The 25186-nt window shown below is 42.0% G+C and overlaps 2 protein-coding genes across 4 annotated transcripts; one reads left to right on the top strand and one right to left on the bottom strand.

Moving 5' to 3' along the window:
- The first annotated feature begins 490 nt into the window (after positions 1 to 490).
- Positions 491 to 20790, top strand: macroh2a1 (macroH2A.1 histone). Of its 3 annotated transcripts, none has more exons than XM_039663531.2 (9): positions 491 to 706; positions 11363 to 11538; positions 12229 to 12335; positions 12879 to 13070; positions 13667 to 13747; positions 15705 to 15795; positions 19624 to 19713; positions 20077 to 20251; positions 20394 to 20790. In XM_039663531.2, exons 1-9 carry the CDS (start codon positions 699 to 701, stop codon positions 20554 to 20556), a joined length of 1083 nt encoding a protein of 360 aa, XP_039519465.2. In that variant the 5' UTR covers positions 491 to 698; the 3' UTR covers positions 20557 to 20790. The 3 variants fall into 3 exon arrangements, with proteins under 3 accessions (XP_039519465.2, XP_039519466.2, XP_088979938.1); XM_039663532.2 differs by lacking the exon at positions 491 to 706 and adding an exon at positions 10285 to 10436; XM_089123812.1 differs by lacking the exons at positions 491 to 706; positions 20394 to 20790 and having other exon boundaries at positions 11344 to 11538; positions 20077 to 20276.
- Positions 2022 to 9438, bottom strand: LOC120473617 (neoverrucotoxin subunit alpha). Its single transcript, XM_039663535.2, has 6 exons — positions 9313 to 9438; positions 6185 to 6460; positions 6053 to 6113; positions 4973 to 5007; positions 2903 to 2938; positions 2022 to 2721 (listed from the first exon to the last, which is right to left on the bottom strand). The coding sequence occupies exons 2-6, from the start codon at positions 6441 to 6443 to the stop codon at positions 2195 to 2197; spliced, it is 918 nt and encodes a 305-aa protein (XP_039519469.2). The 5' UTR covers positions 6444 to 6460; positions 9313 to 9438; the 3' UTR covers positions 2022 to 2194.
- Positions 20791 to 25186: the final 4396 nt, after the last annotated feature.

Genomic DNA, 25186 nt, shown 5'->3' with positions numbered 1-25186 from the left:
TAAATAGCCTATGGTAATTTCATTTGTGTTTTTTGATTGCAATGTAAACATTACAAAATGTCAGACGACATCAATAAAGTTAAATGTACGTCGTATTATTTCTTAACATTGGCCGTTATATGATTTCATTAGACATGATTATTACAATTTATCATAAAACACTATTTATGTCACGGTCTCCAGGTGGAGTGCCCTTGAGAGTCACCAGAGGGCACTCCACACCAGATGTTCATCTTTCACTCACAACTACATTTCCCAGAACTCACTGCCCGGACTCACCAGCACTCATCTCATTTACCTTGTTCTCATGCTATTGTCTTGTTCAGTTCACACTATAAATACCTTGTGTTCTCATTCACTCACCGCAAAGTCTTGTATTTTCTGGTATTTTGACCTGTGGATTCATTATTCCCTGGTGTCTGCTGCATCATGACAATTTACAACCCCTGACACAGCTCGCGAGAATCACGAAATGCTTTACGGCAACGACGTCACACACCAACAACAACATACTGTATGAAGCTACTTTCGCGCATCCAAGAAAACTCGGTCAGAAATGTCCAGAAAAGGGAAAGAGAATCGGACCGTGCTAGAAACCGGACCGGAGTCCCCTCGGTCGGGCTTTCACTCGTTGGCGCGAGTTTAGGATTGGCGCTGCACTGGATTGTAACTGCGATGCTGACCTGGCGATCTTGTTGATGGACTTGTAAGTAAATCTCTTATTTGTAAACTTGTTTGCGTTCTTTGTTGTATGTTGCTGCGCTGGCTTGTAGTTTGTCATATTTTACAGTGCTGTTCATTTATCCGTTGTTGATAATTAGACCAGTTCAATAATTCTCACATGTCTATAGCTTTCAATTACCAGAGCTGTAAGCAAACTTCCTAACAAACAGTCGTTTCTCTTAGTCTTGTTGTTTTTTTCGTTATGTTTTATTGCCGAGGTTGCCACAAGAGCTAGTTTGCCAGCTGAACTCAGGTGTTGTGATGTGTATTTATCACGTGTGTCTGGTTTGGATTTCTTATAGCGTGCGTAAGTTACTGTTATATAAACTTTATCTGGCTAACAGTGCACTTCCCGACTGTAACTTTACTTCAAATCGTGTTGATTATGAATCAATTAAATCTTGACGCTGTTGATGTTGATTCTTGCGATTATCATGAGGACAAGTCAATATCTCACATAAATATTAGGACATATATGAGCCTAGAGGTTATAAATAATTGAACACAATTTGCTATTATGATAAATTGCAATAATCATGTCTAATGAAATCATAACGGCCAATGTTATGAAATAATTCGACGTACATTTAACTTTATTGATGTCATCTGACATTTTGTAATGTTTACATTAACATAAATGAAATTATACAGTAGTCCAAACGTATTACTTCTGATTTTACAGAAATCATGTAAAAACGTTATAAGCCAGCAAACGTGATAGGCAACTTTATTATTAAAAAGCAGTCTAACACTTGACAGTAGATATGCAGTAACAGGGGAATAAAGGTTATTTACGACAGTGCAAGTACACCACAGCGGCTCTAGAGGTCACTGTTTTACAAAAAAATCTGAGACTGCATGGTGTGGCTTTAATGTAAGCTTGTATTTTCATGATTTTCACAAGCATCCTGGTCACCAGCATACCAGCACCAAAACACAACATATGCTGGTCTATGCTGGTTTTTCCAGCAGGGCGGTGACGTAAGACCTGGCCCCGTGCTGGCTCTTTAGCCTGTGGAAAAGCAAACCGGTTCTTTGGAGGCTCATCAGTCGAACCTAACCCAACTCGAACCGACAGTAGCTCTAGCAGAAAAATAATAACTGATAAAACAGTGCAAATACAATAATGTTGCAGCAGCTTCAGTGCTTGAACCCCTAAAATACACCTGGATTAAAATACGTTTAAGATGCATAAATTATAAATGAGTGATGTGACTCTACTACAAAACTAAATGACTGATCTTCATGAACACAAACAGAGCTTGAGAAAAGCACAGATACACACCATCACACACACATTGATGTCTAGATGAGGATTTATTACACACATTTATTCTGACGTATTTCAGAAACAGAAGTTCAGCTGTTATTAATGTAATGAAGAGAAAATAAAAGACTCCATAACATCTCAATGTTTATGATTTATCACACAGCTCAAAGCATTATGGGTAGAATCTCTCTACAGTCTATTCTAATTCTTCAACAGTTTCACTGATCCAAGACCAACCCCAAACCCCGGATAGAGCGGCTTAGTGAATGTGGTCTGGGCTTTGTGTATGAGGTTCATTGTGTCTCTGTCGACCCTGTAGAAGGACAGAGTTCCTGCACTGTGATCCACAAACACTCCTATTATACCGCTGGACACTACAGGGAGATAAGTCACTTTGGTATTGTATAGGAATACAGTTTTGGGGGGAGAGCAAATCAAAGTCCAGGACTGATCATTACCTCCAAACACACACTCATCCCCTGATCCCTTCCTGCTGATGCCCTTATACGACACTGCTATCTGCGCAACACCAATCCCACTCCACTCGATCTCCCAGTAAGAGCGTCCACCCACACTCTCTCTACACAACACCTGAGGATAATGATCAAATCTGTCTGGATGATCAACATACGACTCCTCTTGGAAGTGGAAAGTGATCACTCTTCTGTCCTCGGACAGATGGAGGAATGTGTGCACTGTGTTCATATCCAGAGTGAGCGGATGGGAATCTGATGGAGATAAAACACAGCACAATCAGGAATTATGAATCTGATCTTTTATGAAGCTGAGCTCTCTCATGTTCAATATATCAGCATGTCTCAGCACAGTTGAATCATCATTTACATGATCAATTTTTCTCTGAGCTTCTCCAGAAGAACATGAACACACTCAGAGAGTTTTCTGACTTACATTGAAGGAACTCACTCCTGGTCTTGGGAACAGCGACTGTGGAAATCGACAGACGTGAAGAGTGTGATTATCGTGTCAAGGGAAAGCGATCGCTAACACATGCAGAAATCCTCCAACACTGAAGATCTTTAGAGATGTCTCTGCTGTTTACAGAGCCCAAATCCTGACACAACCACTATTGAGGGTTGATATTATTGACATAACCATGTTTGATTTGGCTTCTGTAGACATGAACTGATCACAGATTTGATTTGAAAGAATAGGACTCAAAATTGCTCATCATACAAAGTAATCATCTCACCTCATAAGACTTGGATTAAACCTCAACCTCCCAATTAGTCTTTTTCAAAGAGACATCAATTGATCAATAAAAGTCTCATGCTCATCATTTATTAAAGATTAACTACTGTAGATTAACCATTTCATTGCTGTGTGGTTTGGCCTGCATTAAAAAGGAAAAAAAAAATGTCCTAATTTATTGTCTAAATAATTTTTATTAATAAAGTAAAGGCATATAACTGTAGTGCATTGACAATAGTTTTATATAATTAGTTTATTTATTAAATTAACTTGGTCCATAAACCAAACACACTTGTAAGTAATAATATGAAACCGCGCTCTAAGTTTTAAGCCAGTCCAACAGGAAGTGGGCTATTTTGGTCTGGATGTGGATGTTTAGGTGGCTGTTTCGTTACCTAACTAAAGGCACCGGGGATGCGGTGCCGCCGGCTTGGGCTCGCCATTGCTCCTCACAGCTATATTTATATCCAGTATATCTGTTCTGTATGCTGCTGTTTGCACGTTGCACGTTAAAATAAACCCTTTGATAAATAAAAAAACATTTGTTTGTTTTTTTAATGGCTCACAAATACGCGCCAATTTTATTTTTTATTTAATGCCAATTCAATATTATAATCTTATCAGTTAACTGTTAATAATCGATCAATGAGCGGCGGTTGTCGGTCGGGAAAATTAACCATAATGAGCATCCTTAAATGTTAGTGTGAATTAATATTTTGGAAGATAGTCAAAGCTGCTATGTATATATTTGGTTAAAAGAATATTTCGCCTGAATCACTACTAGAAAAGTCTTCAGTTTGTGTTCAGCACTTTCAAAAAAACTTTTGCTGATAATTTACTCACCCCCGTGTCATCCAAGATGTCCATGTCTTTCTTTCTTCAGTCGAAAAGAAATTTTTGATGAAAACATTCCAGGATTTTCTCCATATAATGAACTTCAATGGGAACCAGACAGTTCAAGGTCCAAAAGACAGTTTCAGTGCAAACTGTTCAAAGGGCTTTAAACGACACCAGACGATGAATAAGGGTCTAATCAAGCGAAACAAGTTTGAGTTTGTGACTCTCCTGTTCGAACTCGTTCATCAAAATTAACAAATTTTTTTTCCGAGTCTTTTGGTTCATTCAATGAACGAAACAAACAAATTGACTCGGAAAAAGATTTGTTCGTTTTGATGAACGAGTTCGAACAGGAGAGTCACGAACGCGCATCACAGAACAGAGCAAGGCGAGCATTTGAGCTTATAAAACTTAAATGTTGTTATTTATTTATTAAATGAGCGATCGTTTCACTTGATAAGACTCTTATTCATCGTCTGGAGTCGTTTAAAGCCCTTTGAACAGTTTGCACTGAATCTCTCTTTTGGACCTTGAACCGTTTGGACCCCATTGAAGAAAAGATTTCTTTTCGACTGAAGAAAGAAAGACATGGACATCTTGGATGACATGGAGGAGAGTAAATTATCAGCAAAGGTTTTTAAAAAGGTGAACTACTCCTTTAAACACATGCAGATTAAGCTGACCAATGTTCAAAAGTGGTAAAGCTTCTCTTCCTGAAGAACTGAGATGAGTTTAGCTTTCACAGGATCTCTGTGTTTCTCATCTTTCTCATGTTCTCTTGACTGGTTAAACTTTCATGTGTGATTTCGGAATATTGTTCCTCGTGAATTAGTCGCTGCTGACACAGTTAATCTGCATTGATCTGGACATTTGTAACATCCTGAATGAGATCTGACCAATGATTATTGAAATATCTTGCTTTATCTGACTCACTATTCAGATGCGGCTCGTCTCTCTCCAGATGATTCCTGTAGCACAGATAGAAGCAGAAAGAGAGAGTGAGACAAACAGGCTACAAATTAAAGACCGAAACTAGCAAGTATTTAATGCAACTGAAAAATAAGCAAATTTAAGCATTTCATGACAGGGAGGAAAAATACATATCCTGTAATAATTTTTAAGCTGCAGTGCGCAGTTTTTCCTCTTTGTCGCCATCTCTGTTCGAAATCTGCAATTGCAGTTGTCGGAATGACCGGCTTTACGTGGGTTGTGCCTCGGCTCGGCACAGCGCGGATGAATCCAGTGTTTTGAGAGTGTGCGGCTGCCAGTTGCCGCCGGTTCGACTTTTTGGAAGTATGACCAACATAAGAATTTTCCCCAGAAAATGTCATCATCCACTTTTGTTCTGACCAACACAGGCAAAACAAGCATTGCAGTAAATCACGCTGATTAAATCTAACGATCACTTATCATATCATGTCAAACGTGCGAATTATACTTTAATCTCAAACTGTTCATGTTAACATCTGCATTGCGCGACTACATTTAATGCCCTTCCGATATTATTCTTGTTTCCGCATGGGCCGTCGCAGTCTCTCTTCTTCTGTAGTCACTCCGAAGTCTTTCGCATTTTACAGCGGGTGAACCTCCAGTTGGTCGTTTTAACCCTTCCTGGATCCACCATCAAACTGATATTAAACTAACAAGTGCTGTGAGAAAAGTTATTACGAGCTTACCGTTTTTGAATCGAGCTACGGCAAGCGATAGTTTTGAACACTGGTTATGTACTTGCTCAAATTTATTTTGGATATTTTTTAACCCAAAAAAAGCTACGAACTGCAGATTTAAAAACAATGTTCTTGTCTACATGAAAGCTATATTCTCTGTCAATTAGCTAAAGTTTTGTAAATGTATTAAATCAGTGTTTTAAAGGCGGAAAATCAAACATTAAATGACTACGTTTACAGAAAGGGGGCTAATTTGTTAAGTAAAATTGCGATATCAAGATGATGATATCATATTACTGTATTTTTGTTGTTGTGAAGAGAACATTGAACTACTAGTCAGACTCACCCGGTTGTGTGTGCGTCACTGTTGTTTCTCTCAGGGCCCTGTTTAATGTCACACGAAGACACTGTAGAGTAATAATACTCATTAAATCCAGCATAGAGTGAAGGTGTTGTTGAGTGTGTGTGTGTGTGTAACCTTTCTTGTAGTTGTTCTCCAGCTGTTCGGCCAGATCATTCTGCTTTATCTTCCTCAGGATGTCCACCGTGACTTTCACAGCTTCTTCTGGTCCAAAACACGCCACCATCTTGTCCACAGTTTTAAAGCGATCTGCGTTCTCCATTTGAGACTTTGAAATGCACTCATGATTAATCGTTAAGTGCCACTGAAACTGCTTCAGATCATCTTGTAGTAGATCCATCAGTGATTTCAAGAGCAGCTCCTTAATAGACGCCATATTCCTTCACGGATTCACTTCAGCAGGACAAAGGGGAAAAGACAAAGTAATTACACTCTAAACACGTGGAAACTAAACTGAAGCAATGCTTAATGGAGCTTTAAGCAAGGAGCCCTTCAATTCATAATGTGTGAGGTTATTACTTTCCAACAGGTTTCATTTACTGCCATCTACTGGTCAAACAGCAGAAGCGTGTACGGTGTCTCATTCTGAAACATGGCCTGTATTTTTTATTAAACTAACCATGTAAATATAAGCGTCACACCCACACAAGTGTCTCTATTATATTCACCTCCTATAGACCATTTCACAAGATGTAAACAACACTGGTCCAGAAGCACTTCAAGGTTTTTTGTGTTCCTAGGTAAGGTTTTTTTGTAAAAATGCTTGTAACCTTTGCAAATATTGTTCAAAGTTTGATTTATTTATATCAATACGTTCCTTGGCTCATACCGATTCCAACGATGTCTCATTTTTCATTTTCCAACAATGTGACTGTCCGCCATATTGGAGCAAATGAAAAAACATTTTTTTGCTACTCCTCCTTCAAATCTTGCTCAAAATTGTCCAAAATTTGTTCAGATGATCTTTGGACCGAGCCGCACAGAAATGACTGAACAGATTTTTGATATTCACTACCGTTTTCGAGATACTTGTCTCCAAAGTTGACCTAGCCTGTATTTGTTGCCTTATGCTAGTTAGCTAAGCATAATAATTGTTTAGCATGCTAACCAGGTGCCATTCTTTTGAATGGGGCTCTTCAGCTAACAGGATAACTATAAGCTATATTAGCATTGAGCTAGCTTAGCATGTTAATCACGTTAACATGATTTTGTGTGCTTATTTTTATACTGAAGCCTGTCCTCTGCAGCTTTGTAACTTCCATCCTATGAGTGGCGCAAGCGGCTAAACCACGTGTCACGAATCCCGAACCATTGCGGTCGTGGGTTCGAATCCTGTGTGGCACATGCCCAGACCGTGAGAGGTACTGTGGCCTTAAGTGGTGGAAAAGTCACTGTGGCCTTAAGTGGTGGAAAAGTCGTTTCAGTTCTAGACATTTCAGTGTCTGTCTGAGAAAGGACATGTGCTTGCTGTACTTGTTCTGCTTGTGGTCCTTTCCAGGGCTTGGCCCCGCAAAGGCTGCTTGCAGCTTTAATTCGGATTTGGATTTGTTTTGGATTTCAAAAATCAGTGATTGCCATTATTTGCATTTTTTTGGTTATTCTGTAATCATTGCATGCATCACTAATAAATATTCTAAAAACAAAAATATTTTTGATTGTGATCAATAAATATATCAATTAGTGACAGAATAAAATTAGTTGTTTTTGGTCAATTTTGACAGCTGTTTGGGGGATTATTTTATGAGGCCATACTCTTTCTACTTTGCTGTAGGCCTATAGAGCTGGTAAGTCCCGCCCATCCGTAAAACTCCAAGTGGACCTCTAGGTTGAAAAAGCGTCAATGCAAGTGAATGAGAGAAAATAACTATTTTCTGATCCCGTTTGAATTGTGCCATGAATGTAACATATGTTGTCTGTGAATTTTTTATATAATTTCTCATGTAACGAGTTTGACAGTATATCGTATGATTCTTTGGCTAGCAGTTGTGGAATAGACATAACGAGAAAGACTACACGTGGCATACGGCCATCTCCCCACTTGCATACCTCAACCCTTCCACATGCCCAGACCTGAAGTGGTTTTCACCACCTCAACTAGTTTGTCCTCTCCCTGAAAGAAGGCGGTGAAGTGCACCAAAGACATTAGCGGGATCCGTGTGCTCGTGGGGGTGCAAACACGTCGAAAGAGTTGTAGTCCACAAAGTGCTCTCACACAAAGTCTAACCGTATGAAAATTCTACCCGCTAAATTGTAGCATTCTTTACACGAAACATTATATAAAAAATTCACAGACAACATATGTTCACATTCATTGCAAAATTCAAACGGGATTAGAAAATAATTATGTTCTCTCCAAGATTGGATTACGTGATCATTCTAATCCGATTATGTAATACGTTTTTTCTATTGAAAAACCCATTTTCAAGATTTCATCAAATCCGTTATCCAAAATCCTAGTGGATTACTTTTGAAAAACCAGGCCCTGGATACTACAAACCATGTTGGCATATTGTTTTAAACTATTATTTAATCTATAGAAATAATCTGAGCACATACATAAGCATGTTTCCGCCACTGAATAAAATAAATAAATAAATAAATAAATGCGACTTTTTATCTTACAATTCTGACTTTTTTCTCTCACAATTGCTAGTTTACATCTCGCAATTCTGATTTTATAACACATAATTGCGAGTTTATATCTCACATTTAGTTCACATCCTTTCTAAACAATATGCAAATTTTTGGTCTAATATATTCTTAATATATAAGACTGTCAATGATCTAAATTCATGTTGGTTTATATTTTATTTTATTTTATAAATTATTTATTTTGTTGGATTTTACTTGGTCAGAGTATTTTTGTTGGATTTTAGTTGGAGCTGTTTCAGAGATAGTGATCTGCATGATGCCTTTGGGCTCAGTGATGTTGAATTTAAATGTCATGTAGATTAAAGGACATGTTATGTTCCATTGTGATGTTATTCTATTTCTTTTTTTAAATGTATCAGCTGAAATGCAGAATATAAATGTTTTATTAAGTTAGATAAACATTATATCACAGTTTCAGAGTATCTATGTCCCACACAAACTTATAATCGTCCCACTTGATGGTGGTCACCCGGAAGCCAGAAACATTAAAAGTTGCAAATGGTCTAGCCCGCTCTTTTGTTAAAATAGATCAAATATATTTCGAAACTTAAATTATAAGAATATATAAATTCTGAACAAATATTACCACATACCTTAAAAAACTTTTGTTTGTACCGGTCTTGTCGTGAACGCTTCCGCTGCTTGGTAAAAACAAAAAAGTATGAGCAGAGAATTCCCCTATATGGGGAGGCTGCAGAATTTCAGAGAATGTTTTTTTCCGGTTTCTGGACTTGCTGCAGTAACACTCTCTGTCCATGCGGGGGCGCTGCAGGCGAGTGCAGAATGAATGGGAGTCAATGGGTTACACAATCTATGAGTTTCACTATGGTTAGAACGGCTCTGCTCTTAGTCCCTGCTCTTATATGCAACAGGTCATACTATGGAAGCTTATGTGTAGCATAATTCAATTTGAAATGTAATATGCAAAATGACAATGCAATATGTAAAATGGCATTGCATTTTGTATTTAAATTTATATTTTACATGACCATTCTAGCAACGTTTGGTGCAAAATGAAAATGAAATTACATAATTTACATTTGCCATTTCATACACTAGTTTTAATATGCATACCTGAAACGCTTTAAAGTGGCATTTTAATTTTGCCACTTATAAAGCGTTTCAGTATGCATATTAAAACTAGTGTATGAAATGGCAAATGTAAATTATGTATTTTCATTTTGAACCAAACGTTGCTAGAATGGTAATGTAAATTTAAATACAAAACGCAATGCCATTTTACACATTGCATTGTCATTTTGCATATTACATTTCAAATTGAATTATGCTTCCATAGGGGGTGACAGACCATTGGCCAAACCTCAAACAAGTAGGAGGGGTCATCCATCCTGCTACATGAAATTGGATTATATTGGTTTTTATCTCGACTTAAAAGATTTGAACAATGGATAATGAAGATTTGCTCAAAACCAAATGACCGCTTTATAAAGCATCAAATGAAACGCATGTCTCAAATGGAAATGTAAGGCATATTATTTATAAACGGTTTACCCAGAGCCATGTATGCTCTGGGTTTACCCAACACTACTATAGCAGATGTCATGTGACTTGTGTAGGCGCGCGGCTGGGCATCGGTCAGGCGCGTGCTCGTCTCCTGCGCGCTCTCTGCTGGTCGGCTGTGTGTGTGTCGGACGCTGTTTGAGCTGGTCTCGCTGTAGCAGACAGTAGTGGACTGAACTCGGACACACTCTCTACTGTAAGACATCAAGTGTCATCAGTGCATGTGCTGCTTTAACACACTTTCAGCAGGAGACTGTCGCGCGCTGCTCGCTCACTGACGGACGCAGTTCCGCGGGCGCGACTCAGGAAGTTCCAGCTGAGCTGTCATCATTGAACAAACCGAAACATCGCTCGACCTTAATGTGTCGCCGAATTATGATGGAAACACAGTCGCAGTGAATCTATTTCTAATCTGATCACATAAACTCAAAACAGCGCGTTCATTTACAGTGTTGTCAGTTCTGTTTATAAGCGAAACCCGATGCAAATATCTTAATGCTGTATTGTATCAAACTCGCTTTAAACTCGTTGTTGTTATTCAGATTCAGCTTTTCAATACAGAATAAAATGTATATGCGACAGCTTTTATTCTACCTATAATTGTTCGAATCTTAAAGGGCCAGTTCACCCAAAAATGAAAATGATATTATTATTTACTCACTCTCAAGTTTTCTCAAGCCAGTATCTCATTTCTGCTGAACACAGATATTTTAAAGAATTTGTGTAACCATTTGGATCACCATTGGCTTCTATTGTATTTTTTTCATACTATGGAAGTCAATGGGTGCCTTCAACTGTTTGGTTACCAATAATTCATCAAAATATTTTCCTTTGTAAATGATGACATTTTTGGGTAAATTATCCCTTTAACTAATTATAAGTAGGTTAGCACATTACTTTTTATTTTTATTTTGCACAAAAAGATCTTTGGAGGCTTGTTTTATTCTTGAATTAATATTCAGTATAATTACTATACACTATTGTCTTTTTTACAGGAGAAATTGAATTTTTCTGATTGTTTGCATCATTCATTCTGTTATTTTCCTGTTTGTTTTAAAAAACGATCTCTACTGTATATAGAAGTACAGACGCCTCGACTGCTGTGTGTGTGTGTGTGTGCAGCATCATGTCCAGCCGGGCTGGGAAGAAGAAGGTCAGCAGGTCGTCGCGCTCCGCCAGGGCTGGAGTGATCTTCCCCGTCGGCCGGATGCTGCGCTTCATCAAGAGGGGTCTTCCCAAATACAGGGTTGGTGTCGGCGCTCCAGTGTACATGGCTGCGGTGCTGGAATACCTGACCGGTAGGACGAGTCTCTTATTCTCATCAGTCCCTCCTCCTGTAATGCACTTCATTAAGTCCTAAAGTGAGACTCAATGGGCCGTGTTCTCTGTAGGGTTAGGGAATAGGTGTGATTCCCATCACCAGAAACTAGAGAACACTAATAGTTTTCGCAAAACTTTAGCACATAAACATTGTTTACACTGAGACATATTACATCATGTGAAAAGGAGCATGATAGTTCCCCTTTAAAGGAAATGTTTTTAGATCATGTCTTTGTGACAGTGGGAGATTGTGTTTTTCGTACTTCCAGAATGTTTTTATCATATAGAAAATTATTGGGGAAGATGTTTTTGGTTTACCACATCTGAATAAGAAACGATATTGAGTGTATAAAACACTTCAAAACTCTGGTGAGAACACTCATTTAAACTGCAGACACACACACCGGGACGTTCGACCCCAGATTGACCTCACATCACATTTCTGATGTTATTGACACTGCTCACGACTGTACCGAACAGGTCTACGGGACATGGATTAAGCCTTTAAATAAAAGTGCTATTGATCTGTTCACTCTGTCATATACAGCACAAGAGTGACAGGAAATATAGATTTACACAAAGACTTGTACAGAACGTTCTGGGTCTTGTGGATCAAAGTGCATTGTGGGAAATACAATGCCAAAGCTCTTTCTGTGTCGTTCTTTCAGCTGAAATCCTGGAGCTGGCAGGAAATGCAGCCAGAGACAACAGGAAGAGCCGTGTGACGCCCAGACACATCTTACTGGCCATCGCCAACGACGAGGAGCTTCATCAGGTACATCATATCACAGACCCATCTATTCTAATCGCGATTAATCGCATCCAAAATAAAAGTTTAATAATATAATATATGTATAATTATTTTATATATATAAATACACACACATGCTTGTATATATTTCAGAAATATTTTCATGCATATACTGTATATAGATTTATATTATATATAATTATTTTATACATTAATAATATTTTTTTATTAAATATATACATGCATGTGTGTGTGTATTTATTTATATATATATATATATACATACAAAATAATTATACACAGTGCACCCACATATATTATGTAAACACAAACTTTAATTTTGGATGCGATTAATCGCGATTAATCGTTTGACAGCCCTACTAGACGGCTTCTTTTGGTCCCAGTGGCACTTGAATGGTCAGATCGGACAACGACAAACATGCAAAAACACAAGCCAGTTTCACACTCCACGGTAAAACATATGCTGTAATATAACGTGAACTGAGAAAACAGTTATTGTCACTGAGTGTTGACCCGTGGGATGTGCTTCTGGATGTGTGTGTGCAGCTGCTGAAGGGCGTGACCGTCGCGGCCGGCGGAGTCTTACCCAACATCCACCCAGAGCTGCTGTCCAAGAAGAGCGGCTCCAAAGGAAAGATGGAGGCCGTCGTCACTCCTCCGCCGACCCAGATCAAGACCAAGACCGCCAAAACAGCAGTGGTCAAGAAACTGGCCACCAAAACGTCCACACGGGTGAAGGTACTCGCTGAACACTGGCCCATCCTTACACACTGACTCGTCTAATCAGCACTGTCATTCACTCTCATGCAAACGTGCCTCTTTATGTGTAAACTAGGCCGAAACAGATCCAGATCTATGGAAGCAAATAAGAGACATAACTGTTTGACATTCAACAGCCATTTAAAACTTAGTTTTGAAATATTTTATTTTGAAAAACATTTATCTGAATTTATTTGCTGAATTCACCCATTTGAAAGTATTTTACTTTGGAAAGCATGCATCTGAATTTATTTCTGTCGAATTTACATCAGAAATGTAAACAGGCCTATGAAGATCCATTTTAAAAACCCGTATTTATGGCGTTTGACTCGGTCTTTGCACGTTCTCTTTGTAAACACACTGGGTCGGTTTTTACGCCTACGTCACGCTTGACCTTTCACCCTGATGACGTAATGCTAGAGTAAGACCAGCATTAGTGGTTAAAGTATATGTTTTTATTTGTTTTCGAAAATGGCCGATCGTAAATGTAAATCCCGCAGTGAACTCCTCCTCTAAGGCAGAACGATGCAGTGTGATGATGTAGATTTAGCAGGAGTTTGCTGTTGTTGTGACAGAGACGGGCGGCTGATGCGGACGGCGGACCGGCTGATGGAGTCACTGTCCTCTCTTCCAGAAGTTTATTCCTCGGACAGAAGGTACAAAACCCTTTATGAAACTCTTCTCTGACTGCAGTTTAGTGGTGTCCAAACTCAGCTCAGCTTCTAGTTCAGGAGTTTAACTCCACCGGACAGTGACTGCTATAGTGATGTTCAGATGCTCTTTTTTGCTTTTCTCCTCCTGTTGTTCTTGCTGCTAATATCCAGATCCATCTTTCTGATTTATGAATCATCTCTAGCTATAATGGGAGCAATGATTCACTTGTTTCCTTGCATACATCAATCTTAAAATTTGAATTGTAACGAATCATTTGTTTTAACGTGCGCATTAAGACTTAAATTAAAAATACATTCATAAAAACACAGAATCAAAACATTATGAGTCATTCTGAATCTTGAACCGATTCACTCCCCTACGAGCTACAGATTTATCTGCTTTAATGCATGAATAATCCAGAAAGTAGAAGCGCTGCATGTTACACACACTGAATGAGATGTTCATTCCTGCCGATTGCATGTGCATTTCCACTCCAGAGCTGCTCAGGCCATTTCATTTTTGTAATATACACACTTTAACATTGATAATCGTAAATTTAATGAAAAAAAAAAAAAAACGACTGACACTTAGACAACTAAACAAAGTTAAATAATTTACTAAAGGTTCTGACAAAATGGCTAATTTCTGCAATCTATTTAAAATATTTAATCTGAATTATTTTTAAAAAGACAATTTTTCAATGACAAATTTAGCATTTTAACAGTCATGTGTCGCCACCTACTGGTTTAACGTTGTAATTGATATAATCGTTATTTAAAACGCCGAATTACTTTCAAAGGGTGATTTTCTCTATTTTAATCGCTTCTGTAGGCATCAGTGATGTGTATCTGAACTACAAACTGTTATCGCAGTACTGTGATAATAGGAATATTTGTAACAAAAAATCAGCGATACTGTGTGGTTGAAAAGCCGATTCATATCTATACATGATAGCGGCTTTCTGTGGTCAGCGGCAGCGCTAACGTAGATCTGAATGTTCCAGTGGATTCTGTCAAAGCTTTAATAGACACGGCGAATCAGTGCCAATTTGCAATGCAAACATATTTAGTATTGCGTAAGTTGAATCGCCTCGCTCGGACTGCGGGTGCAAGCACGAGGCCAGACTCACTCGCCCCTGATCTGACGGCAGGACTCCTTCCACTAATGCCTTCAGCAGTTTCCAGCTGTCGATGGAAGTGCTTTAAACTGGTTTCTCTGTTTGCGGGCTCTCATCTGTGTTGATTCAGCCCATTCTGACTGTGGCGTTCCCCAGGGGTCTGTGTTGGCTCCTGTTCTGTTTTCCCGGTGTATGCTTCCGTTAGGTAGTGTCCTTTAGAAGCATGGGATATCCTTTCCTTGTTATGCTGATGATACTCACATTTATTTACTATTGAGAAAGAATCTGGTAAATGCAGTCACATCTGTTGGCCTGTCTACAGCATCTAAAAGTGTGGATGTTTTTGCTTTTTTTAAGCTTAATTGAAACTAAAATTGAGTTTATTGGTTTTTTTTTGTTGTTTTTTTCTGGCAAGGAGCTTGAGAAGGTTATTTGTGTATTTATTTCCTATTATTTATTATTTGTAGTGTCAATGTTGCTAAAATGTATTGTATTCATGAATAATGAAACGGCTGAATCGGCTGAAAGCGGCTCTGGAGAAAACAGTGTCATCATCCTTCAAGGTTTCTCTTCATGCATGTTTCCTGCGACCTGTATCTCGTGTATGTGTGTGTTTCCTGCGAGCCGCATCGCGTGTGTGTGTGTTTCCTGCGAGCCGCATCGAGGTTGTGTTTCTCTGTGTGTGTGTGGTGCTCGTCTCCCTCCAGCTCCTCAGTAGATGGCAGTGTCTCCCTGTTTTCTTTACTCTTCTGTATTCCCAGCGGTGTCTGTGTCCTCGTCATGGTCTCACCACATTTCCACAGCATTTGTCTCTCACTGTATTTGTTTGCCTGTTGTTTTAGCTGCAAGTTGTGCAAGCTGACATTGCCACCATCGAAAGTGAAGCCGTTGTTCACCCGACCAACTCCACCTTCTACATGGGTGGTGAAGTAGGTAAAGAGTCTCCAGCAGATCTACAGTCCAAACCGCAGTGCCGACACTGACCGCACACACACTGATGACAAAAGCACTTCTTATAACAATATTTGCTCAGTGACAGTGAATGCAGAAGGCGTCTAAAGCGGCACACTGTGTTCATGCTTGGATCCGGCCTGGTTTAATGGATCTAGTGCTGGAGTTTCATGGCTGTGGTTCAGTACATTTGTTCTGTCATCTTGCTTTTTGTGTCTAAACTTTGAATTCTCTTTTTTCTCTTGTTTTCACTGATTCCTGTGCCCAAAAAACTCAATCCCGTTTTATTTGTAACACAATTTTTAATATTAATGATCATGTTTTATCAAAAACTTTTTTACTGATGTTTTCTGAAGGTTCTAAACATCCAGTTTATTTTTTATTTAGTCCAACTTAGTTACAGGAAGAACGTTTATTCGTAACCTTGAGAGAACGTTTGTTTGTAACCTTTAGAGAATGTTTGTTTGTAACATTGAGAGAATGTTTGTTTGTAACATTGAGACAACGTTTGTTTGTAACATTGACAGAACGTTTTGTTTGTAACCTTTAGAGAACGTTTGTTCGTAACCTTTAGAGAACGTTTGTTCGTAACCTTGAGAGAACGTTTGTTTGTAACATTGAGAGAACGTTTGTTCGTAACCTTTAGAGAACGTTTGTTTGTAACATTGAGAGAAAGTTTGTTTGTAACCTTGAGAGAATGTTTGTTTGTAACCTTTAGAGAACGTTTGTTCGTAACCTTGAGAGAATGTTTGTTCGTAATGCATGAGAGACCGTTTGCTGGGTAAGGGATCAGAAGAAGAAGCATGTTCATGATTCTGTCATCATTTACTCACACGCTTCTCCTTCCAACCCCATATGATGTTGTTCTGAAACTCCTTTTCCTGAAACACACTCATAAACTCAACCAAAGCTCCTCGAGGCACGTCACAGCAGGTCTGTCGCATCATTGGGTTTGAAAACATTGATCAAACATTTGAATGTTTTGAATGGAACATAAGCTTGAATGAGATTTAGAGCTCAGCGAATAACAGCGTAAATGTCGGTCTGTTCGTTATAAAGCATCACAGTCTTCAGAGGACTTACAGAATATACAGTCGAGTCGACCGCTTCTGTTTGGAGCGACACAGTGTCGGTCCACCATCATATCTGTGTATGAAAAACATCTCTTTTCCACATAAATCAATGCGGGTCAGAGACTCGCGCCGCCGCCGTAAACAAGTGCTGGTCAGAGACTCGCGCCGCCGCCGTAAACGAGTGCCGGTCAGAGACTCTCACCGCCGCCGTAAACGAGTGTGGGTCAGAGACTCTCACCGCCGCCGTAAACGAGTGCCGGTCAGAGACTCACGCCGCCGCCGTAAACGAGTGCCGGTCAGAGACTCACGCCGCCGCTGTAAACGAGTGCGGGTCAGAGACTCTCACCGCCGCTGTAAACGAGTGCCGGTCAGAGACTCTCACCGCCGCTGTAAACGAGTGCGGGTCAGAGACTCTCACCGCCGCCGTAAACGAGTGCCGGTCAGAGACTCGCGCCGCCGCTGTAAACGAGTGCGGGTCAGAGACTCTCACCGCCGCTGTAAACGAGTGCCGGTCAGAGACTCTCACCGCCGCTGTAAACGAGTGCGGGTCAGAGACTCTCACCGCCGCTGTAAACGAGTGCCGGTCAGAGACTCTCACCGCCGCTGTAAACGAGTGCGGGTCAAAGACTCTCACCGCCGCCGTAAACGAGTGCCGGTCAGAGACTCGCGCCGCCGCTGTAAACGAGTGCGGGTCAGAGACTCTCACCGCCGCTGTAAACGAGTGCCGGTCAGAGACTCTCACCGCCGCTGTAAACGAGTGCGGGTCAGAGACTCTCACCGCCGCCGTAAACGAGTGCCGGTCAGAGACTCGCGCCGCCGCTAAAAACGAGTGCGGGTCAGAGACTCTCACCGCCGCCGTAAACGAGTGCCGGTCAGAGGCTCGCGCAGCCGGTGTAAACGAGTGCCGGTCAGAGACTCTCACCGCCGCTGTAAACGAGTGCGGGTCAGAGACTCTCACCGCCGCTGTAAACGAGTGCCGGTCAGAGACTCTCACCGCCGCTGTAAACGAGTGCGGGTCAGAGACTCTCACCGCCGCCGTAAACGAGTGCCGGTCAGAGACTCGCGCCGCCGCTGTAAACGAGTGCGGGTCAGAGACTCTCACCGCCGCTGTAAACGAGTGCCGGTCAGAGACTCTCACCGCCGCTGTAAACGAGTGCGGGTCAGAGACTCTCACCGCCGCCGTAAACGAGTGCGGGTCAGAGACTCTCACCGCCGCTGTAAACGAGTGCGGGTCAGAGACTCTCACCGCCGCCGTAAACGAGTGCCGGTCAGAGACTCGCGCCGCCGCTGTAAACGAGTGCGGGTCAGAGACTCTCACCGCCGCTGTAAACGAGTGCCGGTCAGAGACTCTCACCGCCGCTGTAAACGAGTGCGGGTCAGAGACTCTCACCGCCGCTGTAAACGAGTGCCGGTCAGAGACTCTCACCGCCGCTGTAAACGAGTGCGGGTCAGAGACTCTCACCGCCGCCGTAAACGAGTGCCGGTCAGAGACTCGCGCCGCCGCTGTAAACGAGTGCGGGTCAGAGACTCTCACCGCCGCTGTAAACGAGTGCCGGTCAGAGACTCTCACCGCCGCTGTAAACGAGTGCGGGTCAGAGACTCTCACCGCCGCCGTAAACGAGTGCCGGTCAGAGGCTCGCGCAGCCGGTGTAAACGAGTGCCGGTCAGAGACTCTCACCGCCGCTGTAAACGAGTGCGGGTCAGAGACTCTCACCGCCGCTGTAAACGAGTGCCGGTCAGAGACTCTCACCGCCGCTGTAAACGAGTGCGGGTCAGAGACTCTCACCGCCGCCGTAAACGAGTGCCGGTCAGAGACTCGCGCCGCCGCTGTAAACGAGTGCGGGTCAGAGACTCTCACCGCCGCTGTAAACGAGTGCCGGTCAGAGACTCTCACCGCCGCTGTAAACGAGTGCGGGTCAGAGACTCTCACCGCCGCCGTAAACGAGTGCCGGTCAGAGGCTCGCGCAGCCGGTGTAAACGAGTGCGGGTCAGAGACTCTCACCGCCGCCGTAAACGAGTGCGGGTCAGAGACTCTCACCGCCGCTGTAAACGAGTGCCGGTCAGAGACTCTCACCGCCGCTGTAAACGAGTGCGGGTCAGAGACTCTCACCGCCGCCGTAAACGAGTGCCGGTCAGAGACTCGCGCCGCCGCTGTAAACGAGTGCGGGTCAGAGACTCTCACCGCCGCTGTAAACGAGTGCCGGTCAGAGACTCTCACCGCCGCTGTAAACGAGTGCGGGTCAGAGACTCTCACCGCCGCCGTAAACGAGTGCCGGTCAGAGACTCGCGCCGCCGCTGTAAACGAGTGCCGGTCAGAGACTCTCACCGCCGCTGTAAACGAGTGCGGGTCAGAGACTCTCACCGCCGCTGTAAACGAGTGCCGGTCAGAGACTCGCGCCGCCGCTGTAAACGAGTGCCGGTCAGAGACTCTCACCGCCGCTGTAAACGAGTGCCGGTCAGAGACTCTCACCGCCGCTGTAAACGAGTGCCGGTCAGAGACTCTCACCGCCGCTGTAAACGAGTGCGGGTCAGAGACTCTCACCGCCGCCGTAAACGAGTGCCGGTCAGAGACTCGCGCCGCCGCTGTAAACGAGTGCGGGTCAGAGACTCTCACCGCCGCTGTAAACGAGTGCCGGTCAGAGACTCTCACCGCCGCTGTAAACGAGTGCGGGTCAGAGACTCTCACCGCCGCCGTAAACGAGTGCCGGTCAGAGACTCACATTGGTGTCTCTCGCAGGGAATGCTCTGGAGAAGACTGGAGGAAAGGAGTTTGGAGATGCAGTTGTGGAGCTGCGCAAGAAGAACGGCCCTCTGGAGGTGGCAGGAGGTACTGCGGTTTACACTGAACTCTGCTTAACAACACATATAGAGAAAACAAGCAGGCTCACATGTAGAAGAGATTCCCAAAACAAAATAAATAAATAAATAGGTTAATGGATAAATTACAAGGTCATCCATATATGACACGGATGCTGTAGAGAAACCATAACCATGAACTTTGATAAACACATTCATGTTCAGTTTCCACCTTCTGAAATCATCTGGAAGGAAGGATGCATTTGATGGATTTCAGTTGTCACAGCTATGAAGAGCAGTGTTTTGATGAATTCCCTCTTTTATCCAGAGCATGATGTAACTGTATAGATTGCAGTGACTGATCAGTTGATCTGATGATCTTGGCTCTCCTCAGCGGCCTTGACCTCAGGATTCGGTCTTCCTGCTAAGTTTGTCATCCACTGTAACAGTCCCGGCTGGGGCTCGGATAAGTGTGAGGAGATGCTGGATAAGACTGTGAAGAACTGCCTGGCACTCGCGGATGAGAAGAAGCTCAAGTCTGTGGCGTTCCCTTCTATCGGCAGCGGCAGGTACAACTGCAGCCCTGAAAACTGACACACACCGCACTGATGTTAAACTAACCCACATAATCTTACACACACTGTGCTTCACATCACTGATTCACATCACAGGATAACGTCACTGGTTCACGTCACTGGTTTGTGTGTGCAGGAACGGGTTCCCGAAGCAGACGGCGGCTCAGCTCATCCTGAAGGCCATCTCCAGCTACTTCGTCACAACCATGTCCTCCTCCATCAAGACTGTGTTCTTCGTGCTGTTCGACAGCGAGAGCATCGGCATCTATGTGCATGAGATGGCCAAACTAGACTGTTGATTGTGTTGATTAAAAATGCTGTCGCGAGATCATTTATTAGGGTGGTGGTGATAAAACATGTTGTGGTACTCGATCATAACCGCTACGCTTGCTGCATTCCTGGTGTTTGGAAGTCTTTGATTTATTCTTAATCTTGAACAGAGGGTTTGCACCATTCTGCCTCTTGTTGTATCATATCCCACATGTTAATATGCATTAATATGCAAGTGTATATTAAATACTTGAAAAAATGAACTATATTTGAACTGAGAATTATATATGAAATTAAAAACCTAATAATTGAATTACAGTAGTCAACATTTGAAGTGGATCAAAACCTTTCATTAAAGTTATACATGTATTGTGAACAATACCCGTCCTCGTCTAAAGACAACGTTGAAGACCTCAGAAGATCCAGCTCAAGCTTTGGTGAGCATTGATGAATGACTGCGCTGTGTGTGTAATGTGCGGCTGTTGCCAGCAGAGGGAGCCCTTCTCCAGTGTTATATTCACAGCATCTAACATTCATAACACAGAAGGTTTGTTTATTTCATGCTTGGTGTTGTACATGCGAACCCTTTACAGATGCAAACAATTCCAGAACCTTGTTCTGCTCTGCCCGTTCTCATCCGCCGTGGTGTCCAGCAGGGCTCTGGCTCTCCGGCGAGCTCTTATCCCAGAGTTATTGGCAGTCAGTGCCGGGTCAGTTTCCCAGCGGATCCGCAGACCTCCTCGAAGGGCACATCTGAGCACTAATCCTCAGGAAATACGGGCAGCTCGCTCCTCTACTGCTCGCTGGGAATCTCAGTAAACTCAAAGCATCTGTAGCTCTGCTCTTTCCCAGAGCTCGGCAGATGATGCTTTATTCCCTGCATGTACAAAGTAAGCCCGGCGGGGGAAGAGCGCTACGTGAAATTAAAACAAACAACTGCGGGATCAGGGAGGGAAAATATCCAGTCCTGAAAGATCATGCTAGCGCACATGAAAGGAGCGTAATATATCTGACATTTTGATGCACACCGTCTCAGTGGTGAATCACTCGTACTCGTGAAGAATGTCGACCCAATATACTTAGAGCTGCTCAAATGTGACTTAGTGAGTAATCAAATACAAACAGCAGAAATCCTCATGTGTTGTCATGCACTTCTGTCCATATTTACTTGTATAAGGTTTCGTACTCGTGAAACTTAGGTAGGATGCCTAATAACTCGATCTCCTTTCGGCAAAACTTTGGCCACTGAAGAATTGTTTGGGGGAAATGGTCATGTTTATAACTTCTCGTGGGTTCGGGTGTCCAACAGCAGTTGTTATAACAGAACGGCACTGGTGAACCGACAGAGAATATGCTTATCCTGGTGACCCCGATGGTCTGGTTCCTGGGGTTGAATAATAACGCAGATCCCTATTAGCGCTGGTTCTGTTCAGCTGAAGCCCAGGAGACACACATCTCTCCTCACACCTTCGCTCTGTGCGCCGAGTCCAAATGTGTCCCGCAGATTTGATCCTGTGGTTCTCTCTAAGCCGGCGGGAGCTCGGGCTTTCGGCTCCTGTGGGATCCCGTACACACATGGCCTCCACACGGCTCTGATCCTGACCCTCCTCCAATATATGTGAAGCCATACAGGGTTGTGTTGCGCTACTGTCCAAATTGCAATAATTGGCCGCTTTTGCTTTTATTTCAGGCCACAATCTGACCTCTTTTCTCTGAGTATGTGCCAGAGGTAACACAATGTGCCTTTTTTCAACAGCAACTAATTAATCTTCCATTCTGTGTGTGCTGGAAACCATGTTTGTGTAGAGAAGTTGTCAAAAGAGTTTTGGTTTATGTGGTATGAGCCAATATATATATTTTCTGGATATTTAACTTTTTGCCTTGTATGTTGTGAGTGCAGTGTCCGAACATCACACAACTTGGTACGCATGGACACTGGGACAATGTGATGAGACACACCACCAAATTACTTACCTTTTCCATACTAGCAGCCACTCCGTTAAGAAAATGATCCATGTGTTTGTTTGAGTAAAACCATGCTTTTTGGCATATTGTCTGGCATTTCTATAACCACAAAAAAACATGGTTAAACTATGGTTTCTGAAGCAAAACCATGGTTAGTTTGTGGTTAACATAGAATAACTACAAGAACTATGTTATTTTGGTTTTAGTCAAGTCATCTTCGTTTATATAGCGCTTTTAACACCGTAGATTCTTCCAGCAGCTTTACAGTGATAATAGGAAATTTAAGTAACCGAGATTGTTTTGGCCTAATGGCAGCTCTAAAATAAAGTTAGTTTCTAGCTAAAATTAGTTTTTAAAGTTGGTTTTACACAATGCCATTTTCACCAGGGCTAGCAATTTTCGGTAACACTTTACAATGCGGGTGCACTAATGAGCATTAATTCATGCTTAACTAATGCACAGATAATACTGAATTAATGTGTTACTAATGATTATTTAAGCTATTCATTAATGATTACCAAATTAGGAACTAATTAAGCGTATGTCAGGTTAATGTATTAGTTCATACATGAATTGTTATTAATTAAATATGTAATTGTGGATTAATTCCATAATAACAAATTTTTTTAACTAATTACCAGAATGAGCCAAAGCCTTGTATTTCAACTTCCAGATAATATTACAGGTACACTAATATGCATTAATACATGATTAATTACTTCATTGTTCATGTGTGAATTACTACAATTACTAAATGACTAGTTAATAATGATGTGCCCCAACAAGTAAAGTCATAACATAATGATACCTTTGCAAATCGTTAGCTAATGATTAATTAAAGCAGACAACTAGAAGTTGAAGTGCATAGCTTTGACTAATTGTGGTAATTAACACATTAATTTACACTATTAGTTAATAAAATATGTTATTAAGGAATTAATACACAATGGCACGTTGTATTAATAGAAATTCGTGTATTACTTAATCTATTAATCATATAGACTCTTTATTAGTTGCTGATGCAGTAATCATTAATTAATGGTTTAGTTCTTCATGAGTTATACATTAACTCATGATTATCTGTGTATTAGTTAAGCATGAATTAATGCATATTAGTGCACCCGTATTGTAAAGTGTTACCCAACTTTCTTCTCTATTGTGCCGTGTTTGCAAGTGAAACGCTTCCGGAGCAAGAACACATGTGGGCGGGGCTTGGTTGTGTTTGTGGGGAATTGATTGGATGGTTGGATGGTAGTGGTTTGCTATTGGCTGATCTCATGTGAGTGACAGATTAAAGCCCCTCCTTCGTCATCGGAGGAGGACAGATGCTGCAACAATTCATTCTGATTCAACATTGTTAAAACAGCAATGATGTGCTCCGATAAATCATTTAGAATAAACACTGCAATATTCCATAAAAAATGTGAATTTTCCATTTTGATTTCACAGGAGCTTGAAATATTTTTCTAATTTTCACAGTTTTTCCTCTTCCCATGTCTTTGGACCCCATTGATTCTTGTTTTTCGTTGTAAGCTTGTGTTTCTCTACAAAGCTTTGTGCTGTAGTGCATTCGAGATCACAGAAATCACACTGTTTTGCTCGTGTGTCGTGTTAAACACTAATATAATTCCATTGGAACTGAATTTTGTATGAAAAGCAAGCCATAAAAAACAGGTTCGCAATGACAGATTTTCGGCTCGCAGAATGGTGGCGTGATGCGTATATCATCCGGCCAGTGTGTGGACCATTACCCTGCCGCCGGATCTGGAGCAGTGAAGGGTCCTGGGCTTTTATTGGGCTGTGGGGGTCTGTCAGTCCAGGGTTAATCTGTAGACCTGATCAAAAGGTCACATCCACTGATAAAGCCAGGCCGGCAGCTATTCTTTCTGCAAATGGTTAAACAGCACGACTGACTGTTCAGAGAACAGGGGAAGCGATGCCTCTTCACACGGCGAGTCTGAACACGCAGAATTACATCTGAGAACTGAAGATTTGCCATGGAAAACATCTCATTTAGGCCCGTTCCTCACACGAAGCCAAGGGCTTTTGAGTCATGTGTGCTATTTTTAGGATGAAAAGAAACCCGGCGATTGAAAGCGAGATTCTGTGAAAGTAGATTCCATCACTGTTATGTGCTGTCATAATGAGGTGAGCGCTGCTTCTCTCGGGGTCTGCGCTTTGACACTTGCCTTCGCCACACATGATGCCGCCCGTCTGCGGGGGATTTGAGGGATCAGGATGACCTCGGCTAATCCGGAGAGTCCACAGCATTGTGTCGAATAATTGTGTGACTGTCGGTGTCCTTCATTAAGAGGCCCAACACCTCCAGATCAACCTCACACACACTCATGGGACTAGACCCCCTTATCATTATCCCGTCAGTCCTGTCAAACATACAAGCAGACACACCCACACACACACACACAGATATACACACAGCTAGGCAAACAAAAGGGCTGTATGTACATTTGCCTGGGGACCTTTCAGGATTTGCTACGTCAAAAGCTCTGTCTCTAACAAGGCACTCATCCATTAGTGACTCCACCCGTGTGTGTGTGTGTGTGTGTGTTTGCAGCAGACTCCTCTGAGCTCATGCGTTTCGCAGGAATGCTTTCTTTTGCTTCCTCCGGGTTGGAACTGGTGAAATCAGGCTGATCAATCCGAATGAAGATCACCTTATGGTGTATAGAGTGA

Source organism: Pimephales promelas, chromosome 19, assembly GCF_988280905.1.
Source record: "Pimephales promelas chromosome 19, fPimPro1.hap1.1, whole genome shotgun sequence".
In the NCBI taxonomy this organism is placed as follows: Eukaryota; Metazoa; Chordata; class Actinopteri; order Cypriniformes; family Leuciscidae; genus Pimephales; species Pimephales promelas.
This window is presented reverse-complemented; position numbering and strand designations above follow the sequence as displayed.

Excerpts from the sequence above, each read along its gene's own strand:
- macroh2a1 (XM_039663531.2), top strand. Across the intron at positions 11,539-12,228 it reads GGTGCTGGAATACCTGACCG|CTGAAATCCTGGAGCTGGCA; the intron begins GTAGGACGAGTC and ends TCGTTCTTTCAG. Across the intron at positions 12,336-12,878 it reads ACGACGAGGAGCTTCATCAG|CTGCTGAAGGGCGTGACCGT; the intron begins GTACATCATATC and ends GTGTGTGTGCAG.
- LOC120473617 (XM_039663535.2), bottom strand. The coding sequence starts at position 6,443 with ATGGCGTCTATTAAGGAGCTGCTCTTGAAATCACTGATGGATCTACTA. Across the intron at positions 6,114-6,184 it reads GGAGAACAACTACAAGAAAG|TGTCTTCGTGTGACATTAAA; the intron begins GTTACACACACA and ends ATTACTCTACAG. Across the intron at positions 5,008-6,052 it reads AGTGACGCACACACAACCGG|GAATCATCTGGAGAGAGACG; the intron begins GTGAGTCTGACT and ends TCTGTGCTACAG.